Source organism: Phallusia mammillata, chromosome 4 (assembly GCF_965637545.1).
Source record: "Phallusia mammillata chromosome 4, kaPhaMamm4.hap1.1, whole genome shotgun sequence".
Classification (NCBI taxonomy): Eukaryota; Metazoa; Chordata; class Ascidiacea; order Phlebobranchia; family Ascidiidae; genus Phallusia; species Phallusia mammillata.
This window is the reverse complement of record NC_137255.1, coordinates 23,299,458-23,322,659: the sequence shown is the minus strand read 5'-3', so window position 1 is coordinate 23,322,659 and position 23,202 is coordinate 23,299,458. Positions and strand designations below refer to the sequence as shown.

General features: G+C 37.9%; 3 protein-coding genes across 4 annotated transcripts; 1 reads left to right on the top strand and 2 right to left on the bottom strand.

Moving 5' to 3' along the window:
• Nucleotides 1-999: 999 nt before the first annotated feature.
• Nucleotides 1,000-10,100, bottom strand: LOC145224547 (NXPE family member 3-like). The gene is made up of 3 exons (XM_080091079.1): nucleotides 9,310-10,100; nucleotides 5,527-5,784; nucleotides 1,000-3,232 (listed from the first exon to the last, which is right to left on the bottom strand). The coding sequence occupies exons 1-3, from the start codon at nucleotides 9,738-9,740 to the stop codon at nucleotides 2,242-2,244; spliced, it is 1,680 nt and encodes a 559-aa protein (XP_079947205.1). The 5' UTR covers nucleotides 9,741-10,100; the 3' UTR covers nucleotides 1,000-2,241.
• Nucleotides 10,101-10,451: 351 nt separating this feature from the next.
• LOC145225068 (chondroitin sulfate synthase 1-like) lies at nucleotides 10,452-17,669 on the bottom strand. 2 transcript variants are annotated; one of them, XR_013859800.1, is made up of 9 exons: nucleotides 17,518-17,669; nucleotides 16,978-17,102; nucleotides 16,103-16,358; nucleotides 15,643-15,805; nucleotides 15,127-15,361; nucleotides 14,552-14,709; nucleotides 13,272-14,315; nucleotides 12,257-12,509; nucleotides 10,452-11,350 (listed from the first exon to the last, which is right to left on the bottom strand). XR_013859800.1 is itself a non-coding variant. In XM_080091706.1 (8 exons), exons 1-8 carry the CDS (start codon nucleotides 17,568-17,570, stop codon nucleotides 12,321-12,323), a joined length of 2,223 nt encoding a protein of 740 aa, XP_079947832.1. In that variant the 5' UTR covers nucleotides 17,571-17,669; the 3' UTR covers nucleotides 11,391-12,320. The 2 variants fall into 2 exon arrangements, 1 of the variants encoding a protein (XP_079947832.1); XM_080091706.1 differs by lacking the exon at nucleotides 10,452-11,350 and having other exon boundaries at nucleotides 11,391-12,509.
• An 878-nt stretch (nucleotides 17,670-18,547) lies between these two features.
• On the top strand, nucleotides 18,548-22,766 carry LOC145225265 (uncharacterized). The gene is made up of 4 exons (XM_080091953.1): nucleotides 18,548-19,245; nucleotides 19,535-19,659; nucleotides 21,381-21,524; nucleotides 21,902-22,766. The coding sequence occupies exons 1-4, from the start codon at nucleotides 19,212-19,214 to the stop codon at nucleotides 22,112-22,114; spliced, it is 516 nt and encodes a 171-aa protein (XP_079948079.1). The 5' UTR covers nucleotides 18,548-19,211; the 3' UTR covers nucleotides 22,115-22,766.
• Nucleotides 22,767-23,202: the final 436 nt, after the last annotated feature.

Sequence of the window (23,202 nt, the reverse complement as noted above, 5' to 3'; positions counted from 1 at the left end):
GTTTTTTTGCTCTACAATTTTTAATCGCCATATCGCTATATTTTAATCGTAATGAGAGAAATTTCGCTGTTAAAAATCTGACAAAGAAATAATTGAACGGTCGGGTCGAAGTAAAAGCTGTGTTTTTCGAGTAAGGTATCGTATCGTATCGTATTTTATTTACGTGCACTAGAACGCGGCAAGCATAGTAACTTATGTCGGTACAATGGCACGGAAAACACAGAAAACAGCTGCAAAAACCTAGCGGTTGAATATACGCTAAAATAATACTAACAGATGGAGGACAACGGTAAAAAACGCAGCAGCTGTACTTGGTAAAAAGAAAGCGGGTCCGAGAGGTTGGAATCTTGTTGGAGAAACGAGTGGCGCTAACGGCAACGCGACTGGGTTTGACAACATGGGTGGATTTCAGCCGGTTGAATAATTAAAGGTAGGTAAACAACGACCACCAAAAAAGAAACCCTACCCAACACCATGAAATCTTAATTGATTTGGCGAAAAAAAGATCAAATCAATACAATACCATAAACGCGTAGTTAATAAATATTTAAAGGAATTCAAGAGTCAAACACTGAATCAGTTTTTTTTTTGAATGGATAAAGATATCTGACAGCTTGTTAGTAAGTGGTCAATTTTGTCTTCGTTTGTTCTATAAAATTAACAAAATGTTAGTCGAATGCGTCCTGTATTATTTGTGTATATTTTCTTTTCATTAAAGAAATCGCCTCATTTGTATGCTTTTTGTATTGTTAAATAAACGTGTTGTCTATCATTGTTGTTGAAAAACTGTCTAATGCTATTTTGGTACAATAATGCCTTTTTAAATCAAAGTCGGAAAAAGCGGTCGGTTTTGTTGTTATTTCTATTTGTTTGATCAGGTCAAAGTAAAAGTGACGTAGTTTGGATTTTTTCAAGTTAAAGTCTGCGTTTGTATCGCTTAGAGCAGGGGTTTCCAACCTTTTTACGGTCCCGTACCACTTAGATGCTATGTGCTGCCATTCGTACCACTTCTTGCAGAATAACTAATTTGATCGATCATATTTTTAATAATAATATTGGCCTACTAAAATGACACTAAATTTAATGAGGTTTTGCTTTTGTTTACTGTCCACCAATTGGTCGATGCGCGAATTTTTTTGTTTGTAAACAAAACAAGACAAACAAAATACAAAGGTATGAAGACAGGATTTTGTGAAAAAAAGAACGCTCCTCGCGTACCGCCTGAAAAACCTTCGCGTACCACTAGTCGTACGCGTACCACAGGTTGGGAACCCCTGGCTTAGAGTATTATGTAGTTTTTGGTGTTAACAACTGCATTCATTACGCGGGGAAACCTATCCACATCGGTGGTGTCCTATGTTGGAGTCATTCGTTGAAGGTCCATCAACCAGAATATAAAAATAATTACACATGTATATCACCGCCATGCCCACTAGAAGTCGTGTTCTATTGGTAACGTTAAATCCACCTAATTCAATCAGATAAACGACTATGTTGGGTAGCTGAAATTACCCTGATGAAGACGCCTCGTACAGGACGCCGAAACGTCGGATGATTTGTGCATGTTTGCCGATTGAACAAAAGGAAAGTTTATGAAGTATGTCTGGCAACAACCCCCTGTAATATATGTATATATATATATTTTAAGTAAATTTATGATAAAATACAAACGCACAAGTACCAAGAAATTGAGCTTAAAATCCATTTAAATAGGCACCCGGATGTGGTTTGCAACAAGTAATGAAAAGTACATAATTTATCACAACTGTCACTAATTTAATGAATTGATTCAAATACAATATACTGCCTCTATTGAAACATAAAAGATACATGAATAATGACATTGTAAGCAGTACCACAAACTACAATGAGGTTCGTTGTAAAAGAGCTAAATTGACAATCGTGTGTCAATCAGTACCAGTACAACCAGTACCTATAACCACTACGTGCCTGTTTCCTCGCAGCCAGTGTTACGAGATCCAATTCTAAAAAACATCAACTTGTTTGCATAGGTTTGCTCGTCAAAACTAACCCGAAAATAACTGCAACTACAAGGTCAATAAAATACAAGTCCGATTTTTAACTGGTCGCAAAGACGCGTCAAAATACAATCAAAATCGAAAATAGTGCAGTATTTTGACAAACCCATAAAACGCAGCCCACAACTCGAAATCCAGCCCAATTGGGCAACGAAACCGCCATCCTGGTAACACTTTCCGCACAAACCATACTTGCTTTGTGCTAGCAAAAATAGGAAACAAATTGGTCAATAAATTTTTCTACCGTAGAGGTGGGCGCGTGAAGGCCTTCTCCCGGGTTGAAGGTCATTTCCCATGTGTCAATATGAGCAACGTATGGCATATCGTAGAAATAAGCACGCAAGATTCGATCCGTCCGTAAATACAACCAATCGCTTAACGGCGTCACCCTGCTGCTTGTGAATCGCGTTGCGCCTTTGATAAAAAATTTGACCGTCGGGTGGCGCTCGTGTAGCAGCATAACCGCGTTTTTGATAGCAACGACCCGCTGTATAAACGCAGCAGGGTCATGACACAAAAAATGTCCACCAATGTTCAACACAACCGCGGTAGGGCGGCTACCGTTTATACTGAGCAAGGTATCGACGATAAACGGCCGAACTATGGGAGGTCCTGGGTTGTATAAGGGGTTACCATGCGCCGTATAATAAATGTATATGTCGTCTTTCGCGCCTATTCCTTTCCGCGGCATCGACCAAAAATCTTTGTTTGGGTGACCCGTATCTTGCAGTTCGAGTCGCTCCTGTATGCTATAGTACCACTGCCTTATAGTGGAGTCCCCAATCAGATGAAGAGATTTGTGTTTAAGGCATTCTCGCAACGTGCTTGTCTTGCTGTTATCACACAGCATGGAAACCCAGCGATCTTGGTAAAAATACCCTCTTGGCTGTTTAAGCGCGAAAGTATTTTTCCGCAATGATCCTTTGCTTGTGTCGCACTTCATTAATCCTCTCGGCATTTCGTCGATTGTGCCATTGACTTGAAACGATAAACCAGAATTTAAGATCTCAGTTTGCCATGTTACGCCTTTTTTAAAAAGCGGTTGGCTTCCCAGCACAGTGCCGTCCTTGGTGGTTATTGAGTACGTTGTTGCTGATTTTGGACAAGTATCTAATCCAGGCGGTTTGTAGCAATGCCAAGTGATTCCCCTTGTAGCGTTAGAAAAGTCGCAGATGCTGTTGCCTTCCGTAGGTCTGGGCATAAAAACAGGTGCACAAGTTGGTTAAGTCTTAGTGAAAGAGAAAAAGAGGTCATTTTAACCTTAACAAAGCCGATGTAAGTATCAAGCAGTTTTGTGTGGTAATTAAACCACAATAATTGACGTTCTACGGCACCTCTTGTGTAAGGCCGAGGTCATAAAACTACAAGTCTATCCACAGGGGTTTATCTGGTCCCTCAAAGGAACTTGATTTTTTAATGAAGCGTAATGAACGCATTTTAACATCGAATGAACCAAAACAGAATGTTTAAAATGTATGTATTAAGCCAAATCACAGCATTGTAAAAAGTATATTCGCCCTTGTGTATGTCAGGCCGTAGAAACCACGCAACATTTGTTTGTCAATTGTCCACTATTGGTTCCTCCTCGTACAATTTTGTTCTCTACTGTTTCGAATATTGTTGCAGAAAACGCTAAGTTCAACGCATCATTTCTTTCCAATCTTTCTCCTGGTTCAATTATTCGTTTCATGCTATTTCACACACTGTCATTATTCCATGCCGTTCACAAATATTTGCGTGCGTGTAATAGACTTTGATTTCTGCTGCCGTTTTCACATTTAACCTCTTTCGTTCGCTTTTCCTCTTTTGTTTCATATTATTATCGACTACCCTTTATCTGAAAGAGCGTTTATTTCTCGTATGGTGACACGACAAAGGACAGTTTTCAGTCTTCGGACTGTCGTCTGATTGTCGTAAAGTAGTAATAAAAAAAATAGTATATTTGAGGTTTGGTCTTCGATATGCCACCGTTTGTCGATTTGTATCTGAACCGCTCTGAAGGTTGGCAAATCCCAGTGTTAAGGGAGTGTAAGCGTTGAAGCCAATCCAAGCTGAACTGATTTGCTTGACATTTGGCACAACAATTTTAATGCGGGAGTTACTTACAAGCTGTGACCTTGGTGTGCATACGCTGTTCATTGGAGTATACCCCAAACATAAACAAATAAGGTTTGAGCTAAGGCATCCTTAAAACGGTGAACAAATCAGGGTGCTTTTTCTGTGAAATATGAAGTTTCATTACGTGACAACTATTTCCGGTTCAATGATTTACGTTTTATAGCAACGTTATCAAACTGTCGCTTACAGAATAACGTTAAAATACTCCTGTATAAAACTCCAGAAATGGCAATGAGCAAATTTGGTTGTCCATCTAGATTTTTTAACCTTTAAGAATTTTTTATAATAAGTTGTGTGAATCTTTTTAAGAAAGCACGTTGCGAAAGGCTTAGCGGCATGAAGCTCAATGCACACATAGAAAAATAGGATTTTTTAGTCAGACATCATTGTACGAAACCTTTAGCAAAAATGTGTGGACCTCTATAAGGATAAATAAACCCTAACCTTCTTTGTTATTGTGGAGATGCAAAAAAAAAACCATACATTTAGGCGGTTTAGCCTTCATATTCCGTTTATGCTTTTTATAATCTAGCTTAATTATCCTATTGAGAAATTAACTTAGCGGTGTAGTTGCATCGCACTTATCTCAACACATTTTTTTCGTAAACACTCTTTACATTGGTTTACAAGTTAAATATAATTAGGCTAATGTAAAATCGTCTAAAATTTAAATTATTACTAAAACAAAGGTGCAAAAACCGAATTCCCAAATCAACAAGCTCAGGTAAACCCAGTGTAAACCATAAAATTTGTAGAATGTTAAATTACATGAGAATTTCTCACACACTAACACAGTATAGGAAGTGAGCGAGATACAACAAATGGTTAATGCTGTGAGAACTGTATAAATACGCTCTTTGTTTTTCAAAGCCAACTTCCCTGTAGTCTGCAAACTAGTATTTTAAATGCATTACATGTTTTAGAAAGAATATTTCAATAAGTAAATAGAACCCATAAGAAATAGGAACATTATGTACGGGCTTGGTAATGGGTTCGGGTTGCGGGTTTATAATCACAATAACTCCAAGTAGCCCAAAATAGCATCTAAAATGGAACTGTAATGTTATTGCAATTACAAAAGTCTCACCCCAACCTTCAAACCCGTCCATGGTCATTTTCATTAGTTTTATTAAAATATTACGTAGATTGCGTGTTTTGGAGTAGCCCTTGCGAAAAAGCTTGTGTACACAAAATACTCCTCAGTGCAGACGTTTGAGTAATCGCTGCTGTTATATTATCAGTGATAGACTTGATTGGTCAAATACAAACTACCAGAGAGTTTGTGTATGGCGAGCACATAGTTCATTTTACCAAACACAATAGGGAGCGTTTGCACACAACAGGTAAAATGGATAACAACCAGCCTTACCTTAGCATCACATCACATTCTGAACTTTTGCCGTTCGCAAATTTTCCCATAAAGCCACGATTTCGATTGACCAAGGTTGCCCGTTTCAAAGTCAATTCCACAACCGCTTCGCTTGAATGCACAAGTTCAACAATCAGTCGACATTGACCCGGCCACGGGACAACGGTTTTCCATTCGTATGTTCCGTTGTAAAAGTCTTGGATGAACACTGCAACACCGTCTCGTAACTGATTTCCTTTGTTGTCCAACCGTAACAGTCTAAATACAATATGTATGCGTGAAACTTATTAAATATGTATGTGAATATTAGCGATCGACGGTTTCATTTTTTGGTGTTATCGACTACCAATATATATCGAACCTGCCTCAAAAGTTCGGACTAAAGAGTCACTGGCCTGTAATTCGCGACCGGAGCCCGAAAGCCGACCCGAGATATTTTATCCCGAGAAGGCCTAAAAGTTAGAAGAAACAACGTTAAATTACAAAAACGAGCTTTGTCGGGTATAAATTCAGGCCCGAATAAAGTCAGTTTTATTTAACCTTATCCCGAACCTGGCCCAAGTTACAACGGGCCACATGCGGTCCTGCATGATTTTTTGTTCGGCCCATGAAGCATTTAAAATTAAAAGTACGTTTGACTAGAGAGCAAGTGTAGATGTCTGACGAGCGACTAAGTGTGATACCATCGAGTCAAAGTGATAATTAGTAAAACGAGAGCAGAGTTGACATCAGTTCTTTTTTGAAGCGACACAAATATGAAGCATAAAATGATGGCAACGCTGTGACCACTGTGTTTTACAACACCTGATGCTTCTGGAATTTAAAATATGCAACAAATTAGCGCACTGAGTCGTCGAAATAACGACAACCCAAGGGACCTAACCAGCGACCCACATTTTCGTCGCGACCTAGTGTAGTAGTGTCCAGGACCACACAGCTTCATTTTTTGCAAGAATAGTAGTAATGTTTTAAAAGAATTTGGGGAAGAAATTGTTTTGCATGCAAATTGTGACATGTTAATTTGAACAATGTCACTTTGACAATGACACACATCTTGTATCAACACATTTCTTCAACATGTGTATACTTATGTTTTGAACTGGTAGCCCTCGAGCCATTTGGTTATATTAAGGTAGCTCTCGGGTTTCAAAAGGTTGGTGACACCTGCTATAAGGGAACCGCTGTGGTTTTCAAAGTGGGTCATGCGAATGAAAGGAAGCAATCAAGCGTAACGTTCAAGGCCTTGCTCAATACTTTAAAAGCCAATTGTTTGTTTCGTGTTTTTCTCAAATGTTATGTTTTTGGACCTTGATTAAATTATTACTTTGGCCTTTTTACTTTGTGCAGTTAAAACGCATTTAAATATAGTTTGAAAATTTTAAAATCACTGCGTTTTTTCACCTTATTTAGATCTAAAGAATGTTTTACATCAAATCAACCATTAGTGAACGCCATGAAAAAATAAAGACATTCTGAAGTTGGACAGCTGTTGGGAATGACATAAAGTAGCAGCGAATTCACGAAACTTTTTGTGGGGTCGTTTGAATTAAAAACGCATGGTTAAGAAACACTATTTCAAACCGACCTCAATTACAGCTAGTTTTAAACCCTTTCTCTTGATTTGCGCTTTACTTTTTTGCAAATGTCATTAATTAATCGTGCTGAATATTGTTTAGATCGGGGCTACTCAAATGGCGGACCGCGGTCCACACCAGACCTTTGAGGCGTTGGAAGTGGACCTCGATGTTCCTTTGATATGAATACAGTGGTTTGAGAAAACTTTTTATTAAAGTTGTGTTTATTGACACATTAACAAAAACCCACGAAACGGAACTATTCTGCGACGCTCTTGGAAAATTGAAACGACGCACCAAGGCGTCGCGACGCACAGTTTGAGAACTACTGGACTACATACATTATATTACGTGTCAATTACTGTTCATTGCGTTGTAGCAGCAATTTTTTATCTGGGGTCCGCAGAGCGATTTCTCAGGGGACTGCGAGAAGCCTAAAATAAAGTAGTTCCAAAATCATATGTAAAGTCAGCCTGTGCAATTGTGACAAAACAACGGTCCAGTTATTCCATTACACAATTAACAAAACAGCGATTGTTTGCGTACAATTTTATCTGTGATCTCGTAAACTAATTTTGAAAGACTGCCACACAAAGTAATCCCGAAAAACTAGATAAAATGTGTTTGTATGTCGTTGTGCCAATAGGATTTAATTAACGTTTAGTGCCTATTTCAAGGTTTTGTTTTCCTGATATAAACATTCGGCTTGGAAAACTGTGTTTCATCTTGGACCGCGATTCTCCCCATTAGCTATAGCTAAAATTGGCTAAGACATGTTGCATTTGCATTACTGGCAGAAGTGTCAATTGACACACTTATTTCAGTAGTCCTGGTTTAGATACTCAAGATGATGTCTATGAATTTAAAAAAAAACGGTGTATGACAATAGTGCTAGGCCAGTGTTTCTTAACCTTTTTAGCGCTCGTACCCTGTGAGCTTTCATGAAATTTTCTCGTACCCCTACAATGGCCGACGAAAGTAAATAAAATTGTAATAATAGGAATTAAACTCAGTGTATTTATAACTTACGTGTTGAATGCATGCATTAAAACAGTCTTGTAAGTTCAACAATGTTTACAGCACACCAACAATCAGTCAAAGACATATAACAAAGTAACTTGTTACGCGTTCTTCACAAATATGCCTAAATAGTGTACAATTTCACACTGCATGTCGTACCCCCTGCTTTGGTCCTTCGTACCCCCAAGGGGTACACGTACCCCTGGTTAAGAACCCCTGTGCTAGGCTATAACCTACATACAGTTTTGGTCTATAGCAGTGGTTCCCAACCTGGGGTTCGCGGGCCCCCGAAGGGTTCCGTGAAATGGTTTTTGGAGGTCCGTGGAGGCTAACATTCTTTGTACCATTACCCAACAGTACAATATTTTTAATGTTCCAAACCGTTTTTGCAATCCTGCATACAAGTGCAAACTGTTATCATGCCTTCGGATAAAAAAAACTTACTTTTTGTGTGATTGTTACCTCCATTGTGACATCACAACACATCACATGAACAATAGAACTTATAGTGCTTTGTTTTAAGTATTCTAAACCAGAAACTTCATTTCTTTGTTGCATTGACTGTTACAGTACTGAACTTTATTGATATTTAAGGATTGTGAAGGTTGAATAAAATTCTGCCCAAAAAATCGAAAGTATAATACCGTATAATGCAGGAAACGCAAAACATAAAAACTTTGGGTGTCCGCGGACCTATAAAATTTATAAAACGGGGCCGTGACTACAAAACGGTTGGGAACCACTGATCCATAGCCTGTTGTTGTCGTAGAAATACCGAACAAGCGTTTCGTCCACCGTGGGTTGCACATTTAACAAATTTGTCATTTAACTGGTGTGATGCTAAACAAAATACTGTTGTTACCATCGCGTAAACTTGTGTCTCTGGCGACACGTGACTATACAACACACAACACAAAGCTGACATCTCAGAGCTGTGACTTTTCAGCGTTTGGTAGGACCCGACTCCATTCATATTTTAGATTTAAAGAAGCCTAAACCACTCTTTGCGATTTTTAATGTTCTGGGGGGAGGGGTTCCATGAGGAAAAACATTTTAGCCCTACTACCGGTTGGGAACAACTATAGTATATGGCTATGGCTAAACTATTGGGCAAGTGCAAACACACGTTGGGCACCGCTGTACGTTTCACCGTTGCGTTCGTACTAAACACAAATGTGGACGATCTTACCTTCCCCGAAAGTAGTCGCCTCCATATTGCTTTTCCCTGCCTTTAAAGTCTCTCGCCTGAATTGTGCCCTTCAGCTTTTGTCCAACTTGAAGTTGCATGGAAGATCCAAAAACAATGGCCGTGTTTTTTGGATCAGTAGTAAGTTTTATGTCAACAGGCCATTCAACTTGATTTTTCTCGATTTTGGTCAGCAAATCGTCAATTTCGGGCATATACCTGCGCCATTGTGTACTTCCAAATTTGCCCGTTATTGGCTGTACAGTGTCCACATCCACGACGCTATGAAACACTCGTTTTGTTGCTGGTTTGTACATGAGTGTTTTTTCGTTGGAACCTACCCGGTTCAATAATACGTCCGTCATGAGAAACAATATAGCCATCAATATCAATACTGTGCTTGCAGTACATTTTTTGTAACCAGGTCTCTCCATCTGTAGACTAGAAAAACGAAAACAGGCAGGTAATTTGTGACTATTTGCTGGTGTAAGTACAGCTGAGACTGTGTATTTACGCTAGTATTAAAACTATAGCATCCAACACATTTCGCTCAGACATGTAGATTCAATAAGTTACTGCTGTCTTATAACATAACTATTTATTAACACTGCATGTATTCCATGGTTAATGATTACGTGACGTACAGAACAGTCATTGGGCCCTGTCTGAGTGCTGTGGGATTTTCCACTGAATTGTGTCAAACTGTTCTGGCCTTAAGAGATGTACGGTAGGCTACATAAGGTATTCAAGTCTTAATGCCTTGACTTTACCATAATCCATTGTGACAGTGTTACATCTTTCTATACAGCACAGCTAGTGCTAAACCTACGATTTTCCTTTTAATCTCTGCTCATTCGCCTTAGTTTGCTGCTTCGAAAACAGAATAACTTGTTTAATCATAAACATTACTGCCAAGGTAGTGGTGATGCACTGATGATGACAACAGAGATTGTCGAAACGTCTGAACGATGTATTCTTTATACACCACTACCTTGGCAGTAATGTTTATGATTAAAGTACTTTTCAAGTCCGTGTATAGTGTTCCTAAGAATGACTTGTTTCTTCAGTAAATGAACAAATTTATTTCACCTGTCGGATAAACGATTTATAAACTAACCTGAAGTCTAAAACCAGCACGTTCTGTAAATGATGTCTAGCCATGTTTAACTGTGTGCTGTGCTATTGTGCAAACAACCGTAGGGTAACTTAAAACGACGTCGCTCTTTGAGAACAGAGAACATTTTTCAGACAACAAGTACGTTACTTTTAGGGGGGCACGGTCTACGAAAGGTTGAGAACCACTGCTCTAAAGAATTCTGTACTGAAACGAAACTACTGGCTTCCTTGCTTCTGCCAAAATATATGCTGGGATTTATCGTAAGGTTGAATGGGGAGATATTGAATATAAATCACCAATAATGTCAAAGTCATTTTGAGAAAATATTTGTACATAAACGTTTAATTTTTGTGATGCTATGTTGAATACTTAACAAAATTTTGACGCGGGTCGCAGGTTCCACACCACTGGCCTACATCTATGCTGGGCTTTATCACACCCACGTCGTTCGCACAATAACAAATCGTCCAAGCTGATTGCTTGCAATTTCCGCCTTTAGCAGCTCTAACTAATTGTAGAGTCAGCAAACCAGTGTAGGTTTATATAATATTCTCTTCTGTAAGTTTGTGCCGGCTGTCTTCAAACATGCAAAGATCACGTTCTTTTAAATTTTCTCCATTTTAAAGGTCTATATCCGAATAACATGACAGACAGTTTTACGGAACTGAGAAAAACGTAAAAGAACTGAAGCTGAAACGACTGCAAATCGACTGGTCATGTTGGTGGTGCGTAAACGATTTTTGCGTGCTTTTGTGTAAACATAATTTTCTTCTTTGCTGCTGACTGCAGGCGTTCTTGAGTCTCAGCCGTCTCAAAGGTTAGCTTGGTGCTGTCTAGGACAGTCTTGCTGGTACGCTCAACCACATCGAGACTTACAACGGCGACATCTGCTGTTAAAAAGTGTCAACGTGATTTTGCTCCATTGGTCTGCATAATAGTAGGACAGGTTTAATTAAAACAAAACGCAAACGCTGGTCGGGTAAAATTTATTTAAACAGCAGACATTTTAAAAATAATGAATACGACCTGTTTGGGCACAGACGCTATAACACAGCTAACGTATTTTTTTAAACGATCATGTTTTTACATTGTCGAGAAAGCTTTCGCGAAAAACTTGTAAACTTATTTTTGTGCGCCAGAAGCGTTACAATAAAGTCGTAGTGAAAAAAGTGCTTGTTACAAAATGTTTCAGCGAAAATGGTTCACTATTTTTTTCTGTCTTTGTCCGTTTGCATTTTTGCGTATTTCGTAGGACAGTAGTTCTCAACCTTATCGTGATCGCGTGTCACCTGACGACTTTTTATATCGCTGCGTGCCACATAAACCATGTTTGAATGGGTGGACCAAGAGTTCTTCTTGACTACACCGACAAATTAATGAAAGAAACAAGGTTAGCAATTCAATAAAAAAGGCTTCGCCCATAACCGCACAAAACCAGGATTGGTCTGTCGGGTCAGTTGAATAGTAACTCTTGGTCTTGGGTCAGTTTAAATTGCCAAACTTAAATTTAGTAAAGCAGAAAGCTGCTCGCGTACCACCTAAAAAGCTCCTGTGTGTCACTAGTGGTAGGAGTACCACAGGTTGAAAACAACTATATGAAGGTTCATCGGTCATATTTAAGCAAAAACAATACAGAAGAATTAATCCAGAACATTATTAGTGACTGTCTGACGGTGTTTACACTCAAACTCTATAATTTACGTTAAACTTAATTTATACAGGATGACTTAACATAAACACGCGCTGCGAAATGACTAAGCAAGGTGTGTGAAAACGACCTTAGGCGAAATGACTTTTAAATTTTAGTGTTATAAAAGTCGATCCTTTACATACTTCTGCCAAAACCTTGATAATGTTTTGTGTGTTGGTTTGCGTATCAGGAGCAATTGTTTGGCATTTACAGTCGCTGCCTCCATAGTTTGTACATCGTGTTCTTGGAGCCGTAATGACTTGCCCGGGAACGGCGACAACTTGAGAGTTGATCTCTCGACAACTTTTTGTCGCAAAACTTTTCGTGAAACACGTGGACTTGACCGGGGTCGTTGGCTCGGAACACTTGAAATCCAGTACGCAAAATGCTGTCCAGCTAAAAAAATAAATGAGTATTTACTCAAACATTTGTTCCTGCTAGGCGTGCAAACACACAAAACATTCATAAGTCTAGAGATCTTGTTGTCTTTTTGTCTCTTGAAACGTTATATTCAATAACAAGACACAATTTAAAAATAAACTAAAATATGTTGCCCGTTTATATAACTTTCATTTGTTAGCTGAATTTACCAAAAATGTATTCTCAAAAAATGTATTCTCAAAAACTGTATTCTTACTAACTTATTTAATTAGTCGGATAAACCCTTCGCAGATGCATATCTCGTTTTGTAAAGCGTGTTGAAATGTCACTTTCTCTTAAATAGGTTAAACAGTCTGCTCTCGAAAAAAACAATAAAGGAAACCGACCAACTATATATAAAACAAATAATTTATCGACTAGCTTTCAATAGTGCTGCATTAGTTGCTATACCTGCTTGCCTGTTACCTGCTACTTGCTTTACTTTACCTGCTTCCCTGCTACCTGCTTGCTGGTACCTGCTTGTAAGCCCGATTTGGTTACATATTTCTCTTGGCTTCAAAATCCACATAAGCATGTTTCCTACCTGCCGCAACTCAATGTAGATAACCGGTAATACCGCTGAATTTGACTGAATAGATTGTCATGGAAAATTACCAATAAATTGGAGTGCATTTGGGCTGTCACGTACAAAAAACAGTCATTTACCCAATTACCACAAAGATGAGGGATTTTAGTAGCTCTTGTCAAAAAAGGTTTAGATTTTACAAACTCGCTTACCAAACGATAGTCCTCCAAACCCCAGCCTTTAATTTTGAGATCAAAGCCTCCAGTACGAAAATAATCGTTACTATACATGGATACCATCCCGTAACTGAAATCTCTCCAGAAGCCGTTGCGCTCTTGAAAATGGTACAACCCGTCTTCTGGAGTGCTTTTGTGGTCAACAACTTTTGGGTCGTACTCGCTGAAGAAGGCTGGATAATATACTTGCTTGCCACGTAGGGTGCTTCGCCGTATGTGCATTAGAAGTTCGGGAGTAAAAACAAGATCAACGTCGCAAAAGAACAAGATGTGGTTGGCTTTTACATGCTTGGCGCATTCATGAAGGCCGCGCCCTCTTGAAAATGCCTCGCCTTTTTTCATTTCAACTAATTCAAAATCTGAGTTCGGATACTGTAACTGAAGTAGTTTCAGACTTAGGTTGATTTCGGTAAGGTAACTGTCTTCAAACTTTTTATTTTCCTCAATTTCGGGACTAAAGTATGCGACGATTAAGTTGATGTTCTCTTCAGTTGAGAGAAAGGCCTTTTCAAAACTGTGCAAGAATCTTTCAAAAGTATTTTGTCGTCCACTTAGTGACAGCAAAAAGTTTACCGGGACATTTTTCGAGTATTCACAAGCTAAATTTGAATTCGAATTTTGTTTGGCTTCACATTTTCTTCGCTTTATCATTGTTTCAATTTCAAAGGTAAGGTTTCGAGTTTCTTGCCAAAAAATCGCATCAGAGGATAGTTTTCTTCTCGTCGCAAATTGAACAGTAACCTTGGGTGAATCAGATTTTATAAACTTTAAAACCGACGCTTTTTGGCATGTTATCTCTACTCGAGCATTAAGGTTGACTAGTGGCTTCTCAGTGTGGTATCCTGCAGGTTTCAAACAAATCATTTTGAGTTCATCAGGGGCCAAACTCTTAGCTTTCCTTAACATTCGAAGTTTAACTTTCTGATAAACAGCCTTGCCAGCTTCGGATTCAGACACAACCGGCTCCCCGTCCGCAGTTTTGTAGCTTTTTCCATTCCCCGAAAATAACATTAGATGTTCCTGCAAACACTAGTATAGTAAAGTCTCTACGACTAATTGTCGCGTTGTTCGCTTTTTTCGCATTTTCCAACTATAAAAAATTCTTAACTGGAGGAATTTAGGACTCAAGCAGCATTTAAAAAAAGTAATTGAGCTTCATTACTTTGCTAACAAAAAACGAAACAGGCAAAAGAATAGATAAAAGCGAAATGCCCGTGTTATAGTAACTGACCGAATATTGGTCTAAAACTTTCTACCTGACGAGATTCTCTCCAGGGTTGCTTTTTCGGATTTCTGTCCAATTGCAACTCAACTATACGACTAATCCGTTCATGTAGTTTCCGGGCAAGAACTTTAGAATGGAGATTTTGTTGTGGCTCTGTATGTTTGTTTGCGTGAAACGTAATGGCTTCGTCTGGATAAGAAAGAAAATAAAAGTTAAACTACATATTGGGTCACATCGGATACAAAATTTAAAATTTTCCCGAGTGAGGTATCAAACATCTTGTTTTAATTTGTTTTCCTGTTATTATATGAACGTAAAACTGCGTTGTAACATCCGTTCAATCATGCAGTTCAGACCATATTGGCCAAATAAAGAACATAGCTTTAAAATGCTAAATCGTTTTCAGCATCGTTGAAAAAGCGTGTCCTTATTGTTTCGTGCAATCTATCTAAAAAACAACATGTAGTGCTATCAATGACATTCAGGAAACAATTACACCATCTGATTTTGAAAGTCACCAACAACAGTTTGACATTATCAATAGGTTCAGAACTGATACAAAATTACACAATGCTTCTCCCACTACAAGGAGGAATATCTTCTTACCCAAGACTTCCTCCGATATTACTTTAATATCTGGCATGTGTCCTGTCTTTTCAAAATGCTGATGAAAGAGATAATCTGCTTCCCGAGCCATTGTGCATTTGATTCCTGCTATTTTGGTCACACATCTCCCCAGTTCCACATCCTCGTGCTCAGTTTCGAGCTGACCAAGACAATGTTTTAAGTGAGGGCCGAGTTTTCGAAGTAATCCACGTGAAAAAATGCTGCCAGGTCCTCCCTACATACGTTTCAATGTTTATTGATCACGTTGTTTTGATACGCCTTTTGTTTTTGAAAAACATCATATAAAATAGTGTTATTTCGGCAATATTTTGTTATATGATTAAAAAAGTACTCATGCCCAAAATCTGGCACAAATATTTAGTAAAATCTTGATCAAAAATTCAAACGTTTAGAGAATATGCTAGTTTGTTAAAAACTATCCTGCAGTTTTTTTTATTTAATGAATAGTTTTGGTACATAATCTTCTGCTATAAACTTTGTGTTATTTTAATTTACCATGCAATAATTTTCTCCCTTTGACACACGATCGCCTTTATCGGTGCCAAACGCCGGTTGGCCGATGTACCACGGTTCTGATGCGTTTATTCTGTTCAGAAACTTTTTCAGTTTGTCGACTTTCACGTAAGCGTCGTCATCAAGTCGCATAAACCAATCAAATCTGCGTATAGAAATTGATTTTCTTTGTAGATGGCACTATGTTAAGATTGGTTTGATGTTAAGGAAATGTTTTGTCAGACTATCAACACCGAAAAATTAAATTTATTGACCCAATTAGTTTATAATGAATTAGTATTGGGTTTTTAGCTATTTTTTTAACTACCAAAATTCGTTTTAAATTAAATGTTTCCTAAAGTCCCCAATCCCGCAAAAAGTAAATTCTAAATGAAACATTTACTTAAAATTTCTATCAAACCCGGAAAATTTAACACTGCAAATCGTAACCGCATTATCATACTTGTCAAGGTGGAAATCGTGCATGTATTTAATGGCGGAAAAACTCTTTTTCTGCGGCGGGTATACGTCGTCTTTGACACCAGGCAAGGACACCACCTTGTGGCCACTGCTCAGTGTGTGAAAGTGGTAACCGCCTCCGGGATCTTCTTCATTTCTCATGTCGGCAAATACTTCCAATGTAACTGAACTGTTCTTTCCCCAAGTTTCCAAACTGGTTGTGGCACGACTAAATAAATACTTTCTCGCCGAAAGAATGCCTGGAACAGAAAAGCTAAGATCAATACATTCATACTGGGGAAAGTCCTGAAGCGACCAACAATCACGGCACACTCCTTGCCGTATACCGGCTTGATTGGGTATAACGACTTCAATGTGCCTGGCGTCCTATGAGTTATGGAACAGAAAAGCTAAGATGAATGTTCATACTGGGATCAGCCCTGAAGCGTCCTTGCAAACCAGCGATCACGGCACACTTCTTGCCGTAGACCGGCTTATATGGGTATATCGACTTCAATATGCCTGGCGTACTATGAGTTATGGAACAGAAAAGGAATCGAAATTGCATTGCAAAACCAACAAGCAGAGACATTTCCTCAATTACTTTGTCGCTAGGTGAGGCTAAAAAGCCATTTGGTCGCTTGAAATCAGTTTTACAATTGGTAGGTTTACTTCAAAGTTGGGTGGTATTGAGGTTATATGTATATTAATGACTTTTTTATTATTGATAGTAGGTGAAAAGTAGTTATATCGTTGATCCACGTAATTTACTAGTATTATTCTGGCACGCACGATTCTCCGCAGGGACCTTGCATATATTATTACTTAGTCAGTACACGTATTTATAAGTTATATAATTATGAAGTTAATTTTAGTTACCTATATAAAGGGAAACATTGCTCTGCATATTCGTTGTTTTGGTTTGCTCGGAAACAAGACACACGTGCATGAAGTGAGCGATGGCGTGTCCCATCAACATCCCCATGCTAAGTTGCAAAATGCACCTACACCAAAACACAATTCTCATATATATCTGCGACGAAATACAAAATTCCATTGCGTTCGACGTACTAATTCTATATTTACATAAGCAGCCTTGTGAAAATAAAATACAAACGTCGAAATGTTATGTCTGAACGTATTTTGTTCGCCAATTAAACGGGCAAATTTAAAGAAGAGCGTTACAAAAGTTGTTACCAAACAACAAATTCTTAACAAAACAATAAAAAATTTATGATTTTTGAAGACCAGTATTTGCTAATATTGCAAAACGATCCCAGTTACTACCAGGTTTAGTAGAAGACATATTATGATTTCCTATATGACTAACTCTTGTCACCAGCTGCACTACTATGAGCTTGTAGATTAAACCAGCGCACATTGTCTGCAGAAATAATATTTTTACAATCCAACACTTACCTTTGCATGCTGGAAAGTTGATGCAAAGCACGCTGCACCGACATCAAATACATTTCTTACTAGTTAAGTCGTTATTTGTGTTAGTTTAAAACCATTACCTATGTCTGGCCAAAATACTGCATGTATGTAGTATTGCTTCAAATGTATTGTATATCTCTTGCGTGCGTTTACACGGGTAACTAACAAGCGAACAATCTACATAGGTCGGAAGTAATTAAGCTGCGTTTAGCGCTTGAAAACAAAGGTTCTTAATATCAACCTCCTGTGTAGTGGATTAGAGAACAGGTATGTCTGCAGTAGATATATTTTGTAAGAAGCCATTTACATCCGAACCGAATGATTTTACAAAATACATTAAAGTCGGATGTTACAGCATTTTAGTCGAAAGCCTAATGCCCTTGTTCATTGTTGATACGTTTCTAATGGTGTTACAAAACGACAGGTGTATCCAAGACGACTTATGTTACTTATCTAACATGGTTACCAGACTGCAATCGGTATGTATATCATTGATGATTGAAAAATAATCACTGCACACCAGAAAGGTCGTTTTTGTCTTTTAGAAACAAATGCCGCATGGGAGCGATAGGGATCCTGGCAGGAAATATTGCAGTAGTGGACCAGGATCGGAGGAATAAAAAGAAAATACCGAACGTGCTAAACCAACGTTAAGCAGCACGCATGTTTGCTAGTAAGTTTGAATGTTTAAACCTTTAGGTCCTAGTCTAGGACAAAATTGCAACGAACAACAAAGGTAGCTGTAAAAACATTCACTTCACTGAAAGAACCAATTGTTTAATATTACGGAGTTTGGCAGATATATTAAATCATACACATGTACACCGACCAGCATCGTAGGATTAAAACAGGTAGATGGTTTGGTAAAATGTTTTCCTTACATACCATAAACATAAATGCTTTGGTTAAAGGTTTTACTTGTATATTATACACCCTATAAAGTAACCTAATTTTTGTTTTAACTTGGGCACAAAGGGTCATTGACCTTTACCAAGCAATCAACCAAACAAACCAACAAATAAGGGTACTTAAAACGACTGGTCATCGAAAAAGTTGTGACCGGTTCAAAGCGCGTCCTATTATGTTGAGCACGAAAGTCATTTGTTTGCGCATCTGCAATCCAAGCCACATGAACCGCGCTTCAGTCTGACGCGCTCTTTACAACTTGTTTGTCGAAATTTTAGGCTCTGTTTGTTCGCACCGTGTCACCCGCCAAATTACAAGCCGTTGCCAGGGCGACGCTTGGCCCCGAAGCAGCCTCGACTGGTGCTCGCTGATTTTTAATAAGCGAGACGAGGTCGGTGACAGGGCATTTGGAAATCCCGCGGCAGGAGTACCGTGTTATGAAACTCGCAGTTTTGTAAACATGGCGTTCTACAAGCATGTACAGAGTGTTAGGTATATGTATACGCGTATAGTGGTTGTATGCTCGCTGACTTTGGGCGATGCATTTGTCTTGAGTGGATTTGCAAAGAGCGTAATATAGGAAGAAAAGTTTTGTTGCGTAGAAGGAGAAAAATTTGAATTTGTTAAGCTTGCATGGGAAACAAATAACAATGCGTGAAATAAAATCACATGATTAAGAATACATTTTGCTTTTTACTGGCAATTTATAAATTTAAATTTCAGATTGCGTTGTAGATTTTTATTTAGAATAAAAGAAGCATTGTTTGAAGATGGCAACGGCAAGTAGATGGGCGTATTACTACAGTAAGTGAAAACAAACTAAGTTATTTGTAAGTAACTCTTTCTATCAATAATTTCAACAAAATTTGGTTGTTGTTTTGTTAAAAGTTTCCATTCGTAATGTGTAATTATGTCAACAAATACACTAACAACCACAAAAGGTTCATTAAGTAACTATTGGTGTGTGGAAAAATATAAATCACATCAAGCACTTTAAAGTCGAAATCAGATGTGTTGTCCGAACTTTCTCAAACAGTTGTCAGAAAATCTCCAGCAGCGAGGCTCAATAATCTCTTCTTTGTGTTTTCAATAGAAATCCGAACAACTACTGACCACATGGACACACTGCGCCTGTACAAAGATTACAAAACCTTTTGGGACCGTCACAGAATTCCTGGAGAGACTAAACTCAATGAAGTCCTATGGGAGGACACTTGGGTAAGAATGTATAATGTTAGTTACGTTAACAAAAAATTGAACATTATAGTATCATGATTTTGGACACCAAAATATGGTGTCATACTTACGAAACTTGTGTAGTGTATCCTCCTATCTTTTCTGGATTATAAAGAAAATATATAATCGCTACATTTCATGACTTAACACATAATTGTCTAATGAAAATTGTAACGGTGCAAAGAGACGTTTCGGCAAATGCTGGTGCCATCATTAGCATGTCGCTTTCACGTCTATTAGGATCGTTATATTGCCCATTAGATTTACTATATTATGCGTTATATCAACATGCAAAATTGTTCGGACTGGAGCAATGATTTTACGACATAGCGATACTCACAATTCTGGCTCCCGATTTATTGGATAACCCATTCTCGGTGCATAAGTTAGTGTGCAAAGATATTAAACTTAATACCTGAACTGACTCTAAACTTAGCTCACACAAGACAAATAGGTACGGCAGAAGATCGTAAATTTCTATTACTTTTACGAATCCCTAATAAAAGTACATCAGCCGTTACAACTTCGCAATAAAACCCAGACATAACGCTGTACAGACAGTAAAGGCAGATAAAAACCTTGAACGAATTATGATACTAGATCAGACGATAAACACACTTTTGACATGGTATTACAATAAAGTAGTGACATATATTTACACAAATATTTCCGGCTTGGTAATGGAAACTTTTTATTAAAAAGCTTGTGTGGATCTAGATTGAGGTCAATCAAATCGTAAACGGATATTGCCTACTATATTCATTTAAATGATAAATTAAATCTAGTAATAAAAAGTGGGAATTTTAATCTTCGGCTCTCTGAAAATAAAGCAAGTAGTTAACTAAGATAACGAAACTTTTAAACAATATGGGGTGTGTAGATTGTAGGTATACTATGCTTCATTACCACATTTGTGGTTAAGTGTCTGTCAGGTAAACCTAGTAAAGTTGCTGATTCCATATCTCACTGAACTGCAACAAGCGACTGGGACTTTGTTTTACGACACAGCTAGCATAAAGTGATTTGACAGTGTTTGCAATTGGTGTATTTCATGGAGTTTAGTTGTTAATATTTACAACACCCGAGCAAGTTCTGCAAAGCACCAGTCTGTTATGTGATGTTAATCCAATATCGACGCTACTTCTGTTTGCGTTTCAGTAATAGAATTTAAGCATCTGCAAACACCATGTCTGAGTTAGGTTCGCAGATAGTTCTATTTTCGTGTAGGAACATGCCTTTGGTAATATCCTTGTTGTATGCAAATCGCTTTGTCTTCAAATGTAGTAAAGTTTGATGTATTATTTGTTTTCAAAGTGAAGTTAACTATAATTGATGTTGACCTGTACTTCACTGTCTGTTTCAATCGTTTCTTAACCATTCAGAAAATATCACAAAGTGCGCAGATAAATTTGTCTGCAGGCATTGATGATTTAACCCGATAAGTTTAGTGGCATTATCTTGAAGAAGGCGTCTTAAATAGGTCTATATTTCGTTTGCCAAGTAATACAACCGTTAGGAGAGCAACATTTGTCAGGATTTTGGCAATGTTCAACAAAACAGATCGACATAAAATTACTACAATCAATTCCACATTAACAGAAACAAGCCATTCAAAACAAGGCACGATTCCTGCTGCATAAGCCATAGAAAATCGTGACACTTATGCTTCACCATGGTTAAGCTTATCTCTCGTATATTGGCAGTGGAAGGAAAATTCTCCAATGACACGTTCGCCGCGACGTCTGCCGCCCATCCAGAGCAATAAAAAAAGCCGCAAGAGTCGCGATAAACCTGCCTCCAGCATTCCCAACAAATCTCTGGCTGATGATAGAAACAGTGATAAAGAGGTAAGTAGTTTGTAATGGGAATGTGTGTACCTGCTTCGTTAAGGAATTTTCATTTCATTCTCTGTGCAGTGTTTGCTGGCAGACTGTTTCAACCGTTTACAGTTTTTGTTTTGGTCTGTTAAGAAAATTATAGGATATAAACTGCAGGAGCGATACTACATTTTTAGAAGGTGAAAATGTAATAACTTAATTCAACTTTTATAATGGACCCAATATACATTTTAAAACTTTTTTAAACAAATGTATAACAAATCGTTCTATTTGTAGTGTTTAGAAACAGCCTAATTTTTATCACAATGTTTTATCACGAACCTATTCAAACAAATTCTCCATTTGCAAACAACCTAATCTCTTTTGTCATAATTGCACCTTTGTAGGTTGCGTCACCCCTGCCGAGTATTGCGTCATCAAGTCGTTCACTCCCCGCTGCTGCTGAAAATCATCGACAAGAAAAACAAGAAGAACGTCACGTCATTGTACCGAGTGCCGACGAGGCTGCAAAGTCACGTGATCACCGCGACACGTCATCGAGTAACTCCAGTCGAAGTTCCAGTCGCTCGTCTGGGAAATATGAAATTAATGAGACCTGAATTTATTATTTGCCTTTGTATTCTACATAGTGTGTTTATAGTACGTAATAATCAATTTTCAAGAAACAAAAAGATTATTGACGATCGCTGCTGGTAATTTTGTAACAAAAATACCAAAATTTCTTTGTATGTGCGATGTGGAACAACAGGATATTGTTGGTTATTGCGCAAACCTAGTGTTAATCCATATACAAGTTTTGTTATTTACTTTGTATTTAACTAAGTTAACTGCTCCAAATTAAACTATACTGACAATAAATTGTTTTACTGTCGACATCCACAAAAAACTTTTCGTTCGAAATTCCTAAAATACGCTATATGTTTGTCGCCTTTATATTTCTCGCATTATCGAAAACTGCATTCAGAAGTGTTTCATTTGAATGATCCTATTTTTACCATATTTAACAGGTAAAACATGTACATTATTCTCTGGAAGATTGTTTCGTTTCTCCATCCCTGCAACAATATTAACAAACTTTTTCTTGATTTAAATTTTTCTGTTGTTAAAAAACATTCCAAATATATGTACGTGATGAATAAACAAACTAGAATTATTCAGTGTTTTTGTCGAAAATTCAATTGATTTGTATTGAGAAACATTTGCGCTGTAACGAATAAAAGAAGTTTTGTACTTTTTCAATGATGTTGGAAATAAACCAAAACATATTTCGCAAGCAAAACTAGTGTGACACATAAATTAAATATCTGTGCAACAACCTTAAGTTTGTTGCTTTATCCACAATTTGATTATAAATCAATAAACCTGAAGTGAAAGTCATGCTATAACCGACATTCCTTTCCCGACCAAACCCTTTGAATTCTTTTTAACCCTTTGAATGGTCGCTGGTGACATTTTAATGCTGCAATTCTATACGCGCCCGGCTATCGAATATAAAGTAACGCGCCCGGTTATCGAATATAATCGCCGTGACAATTATACAGATCGTATCTTCTTCTGTTTGTGGCCGGTTTGCAAAGGTCAACTTCCGCAACTTGGACGCTCGGCTTAGAACAATGTTTCAAAATAAAGGCCCTAAAATTCTTCAGCCAAAAGCATCTGCTGAAAGTAGATGCACGTTGGTGATAGG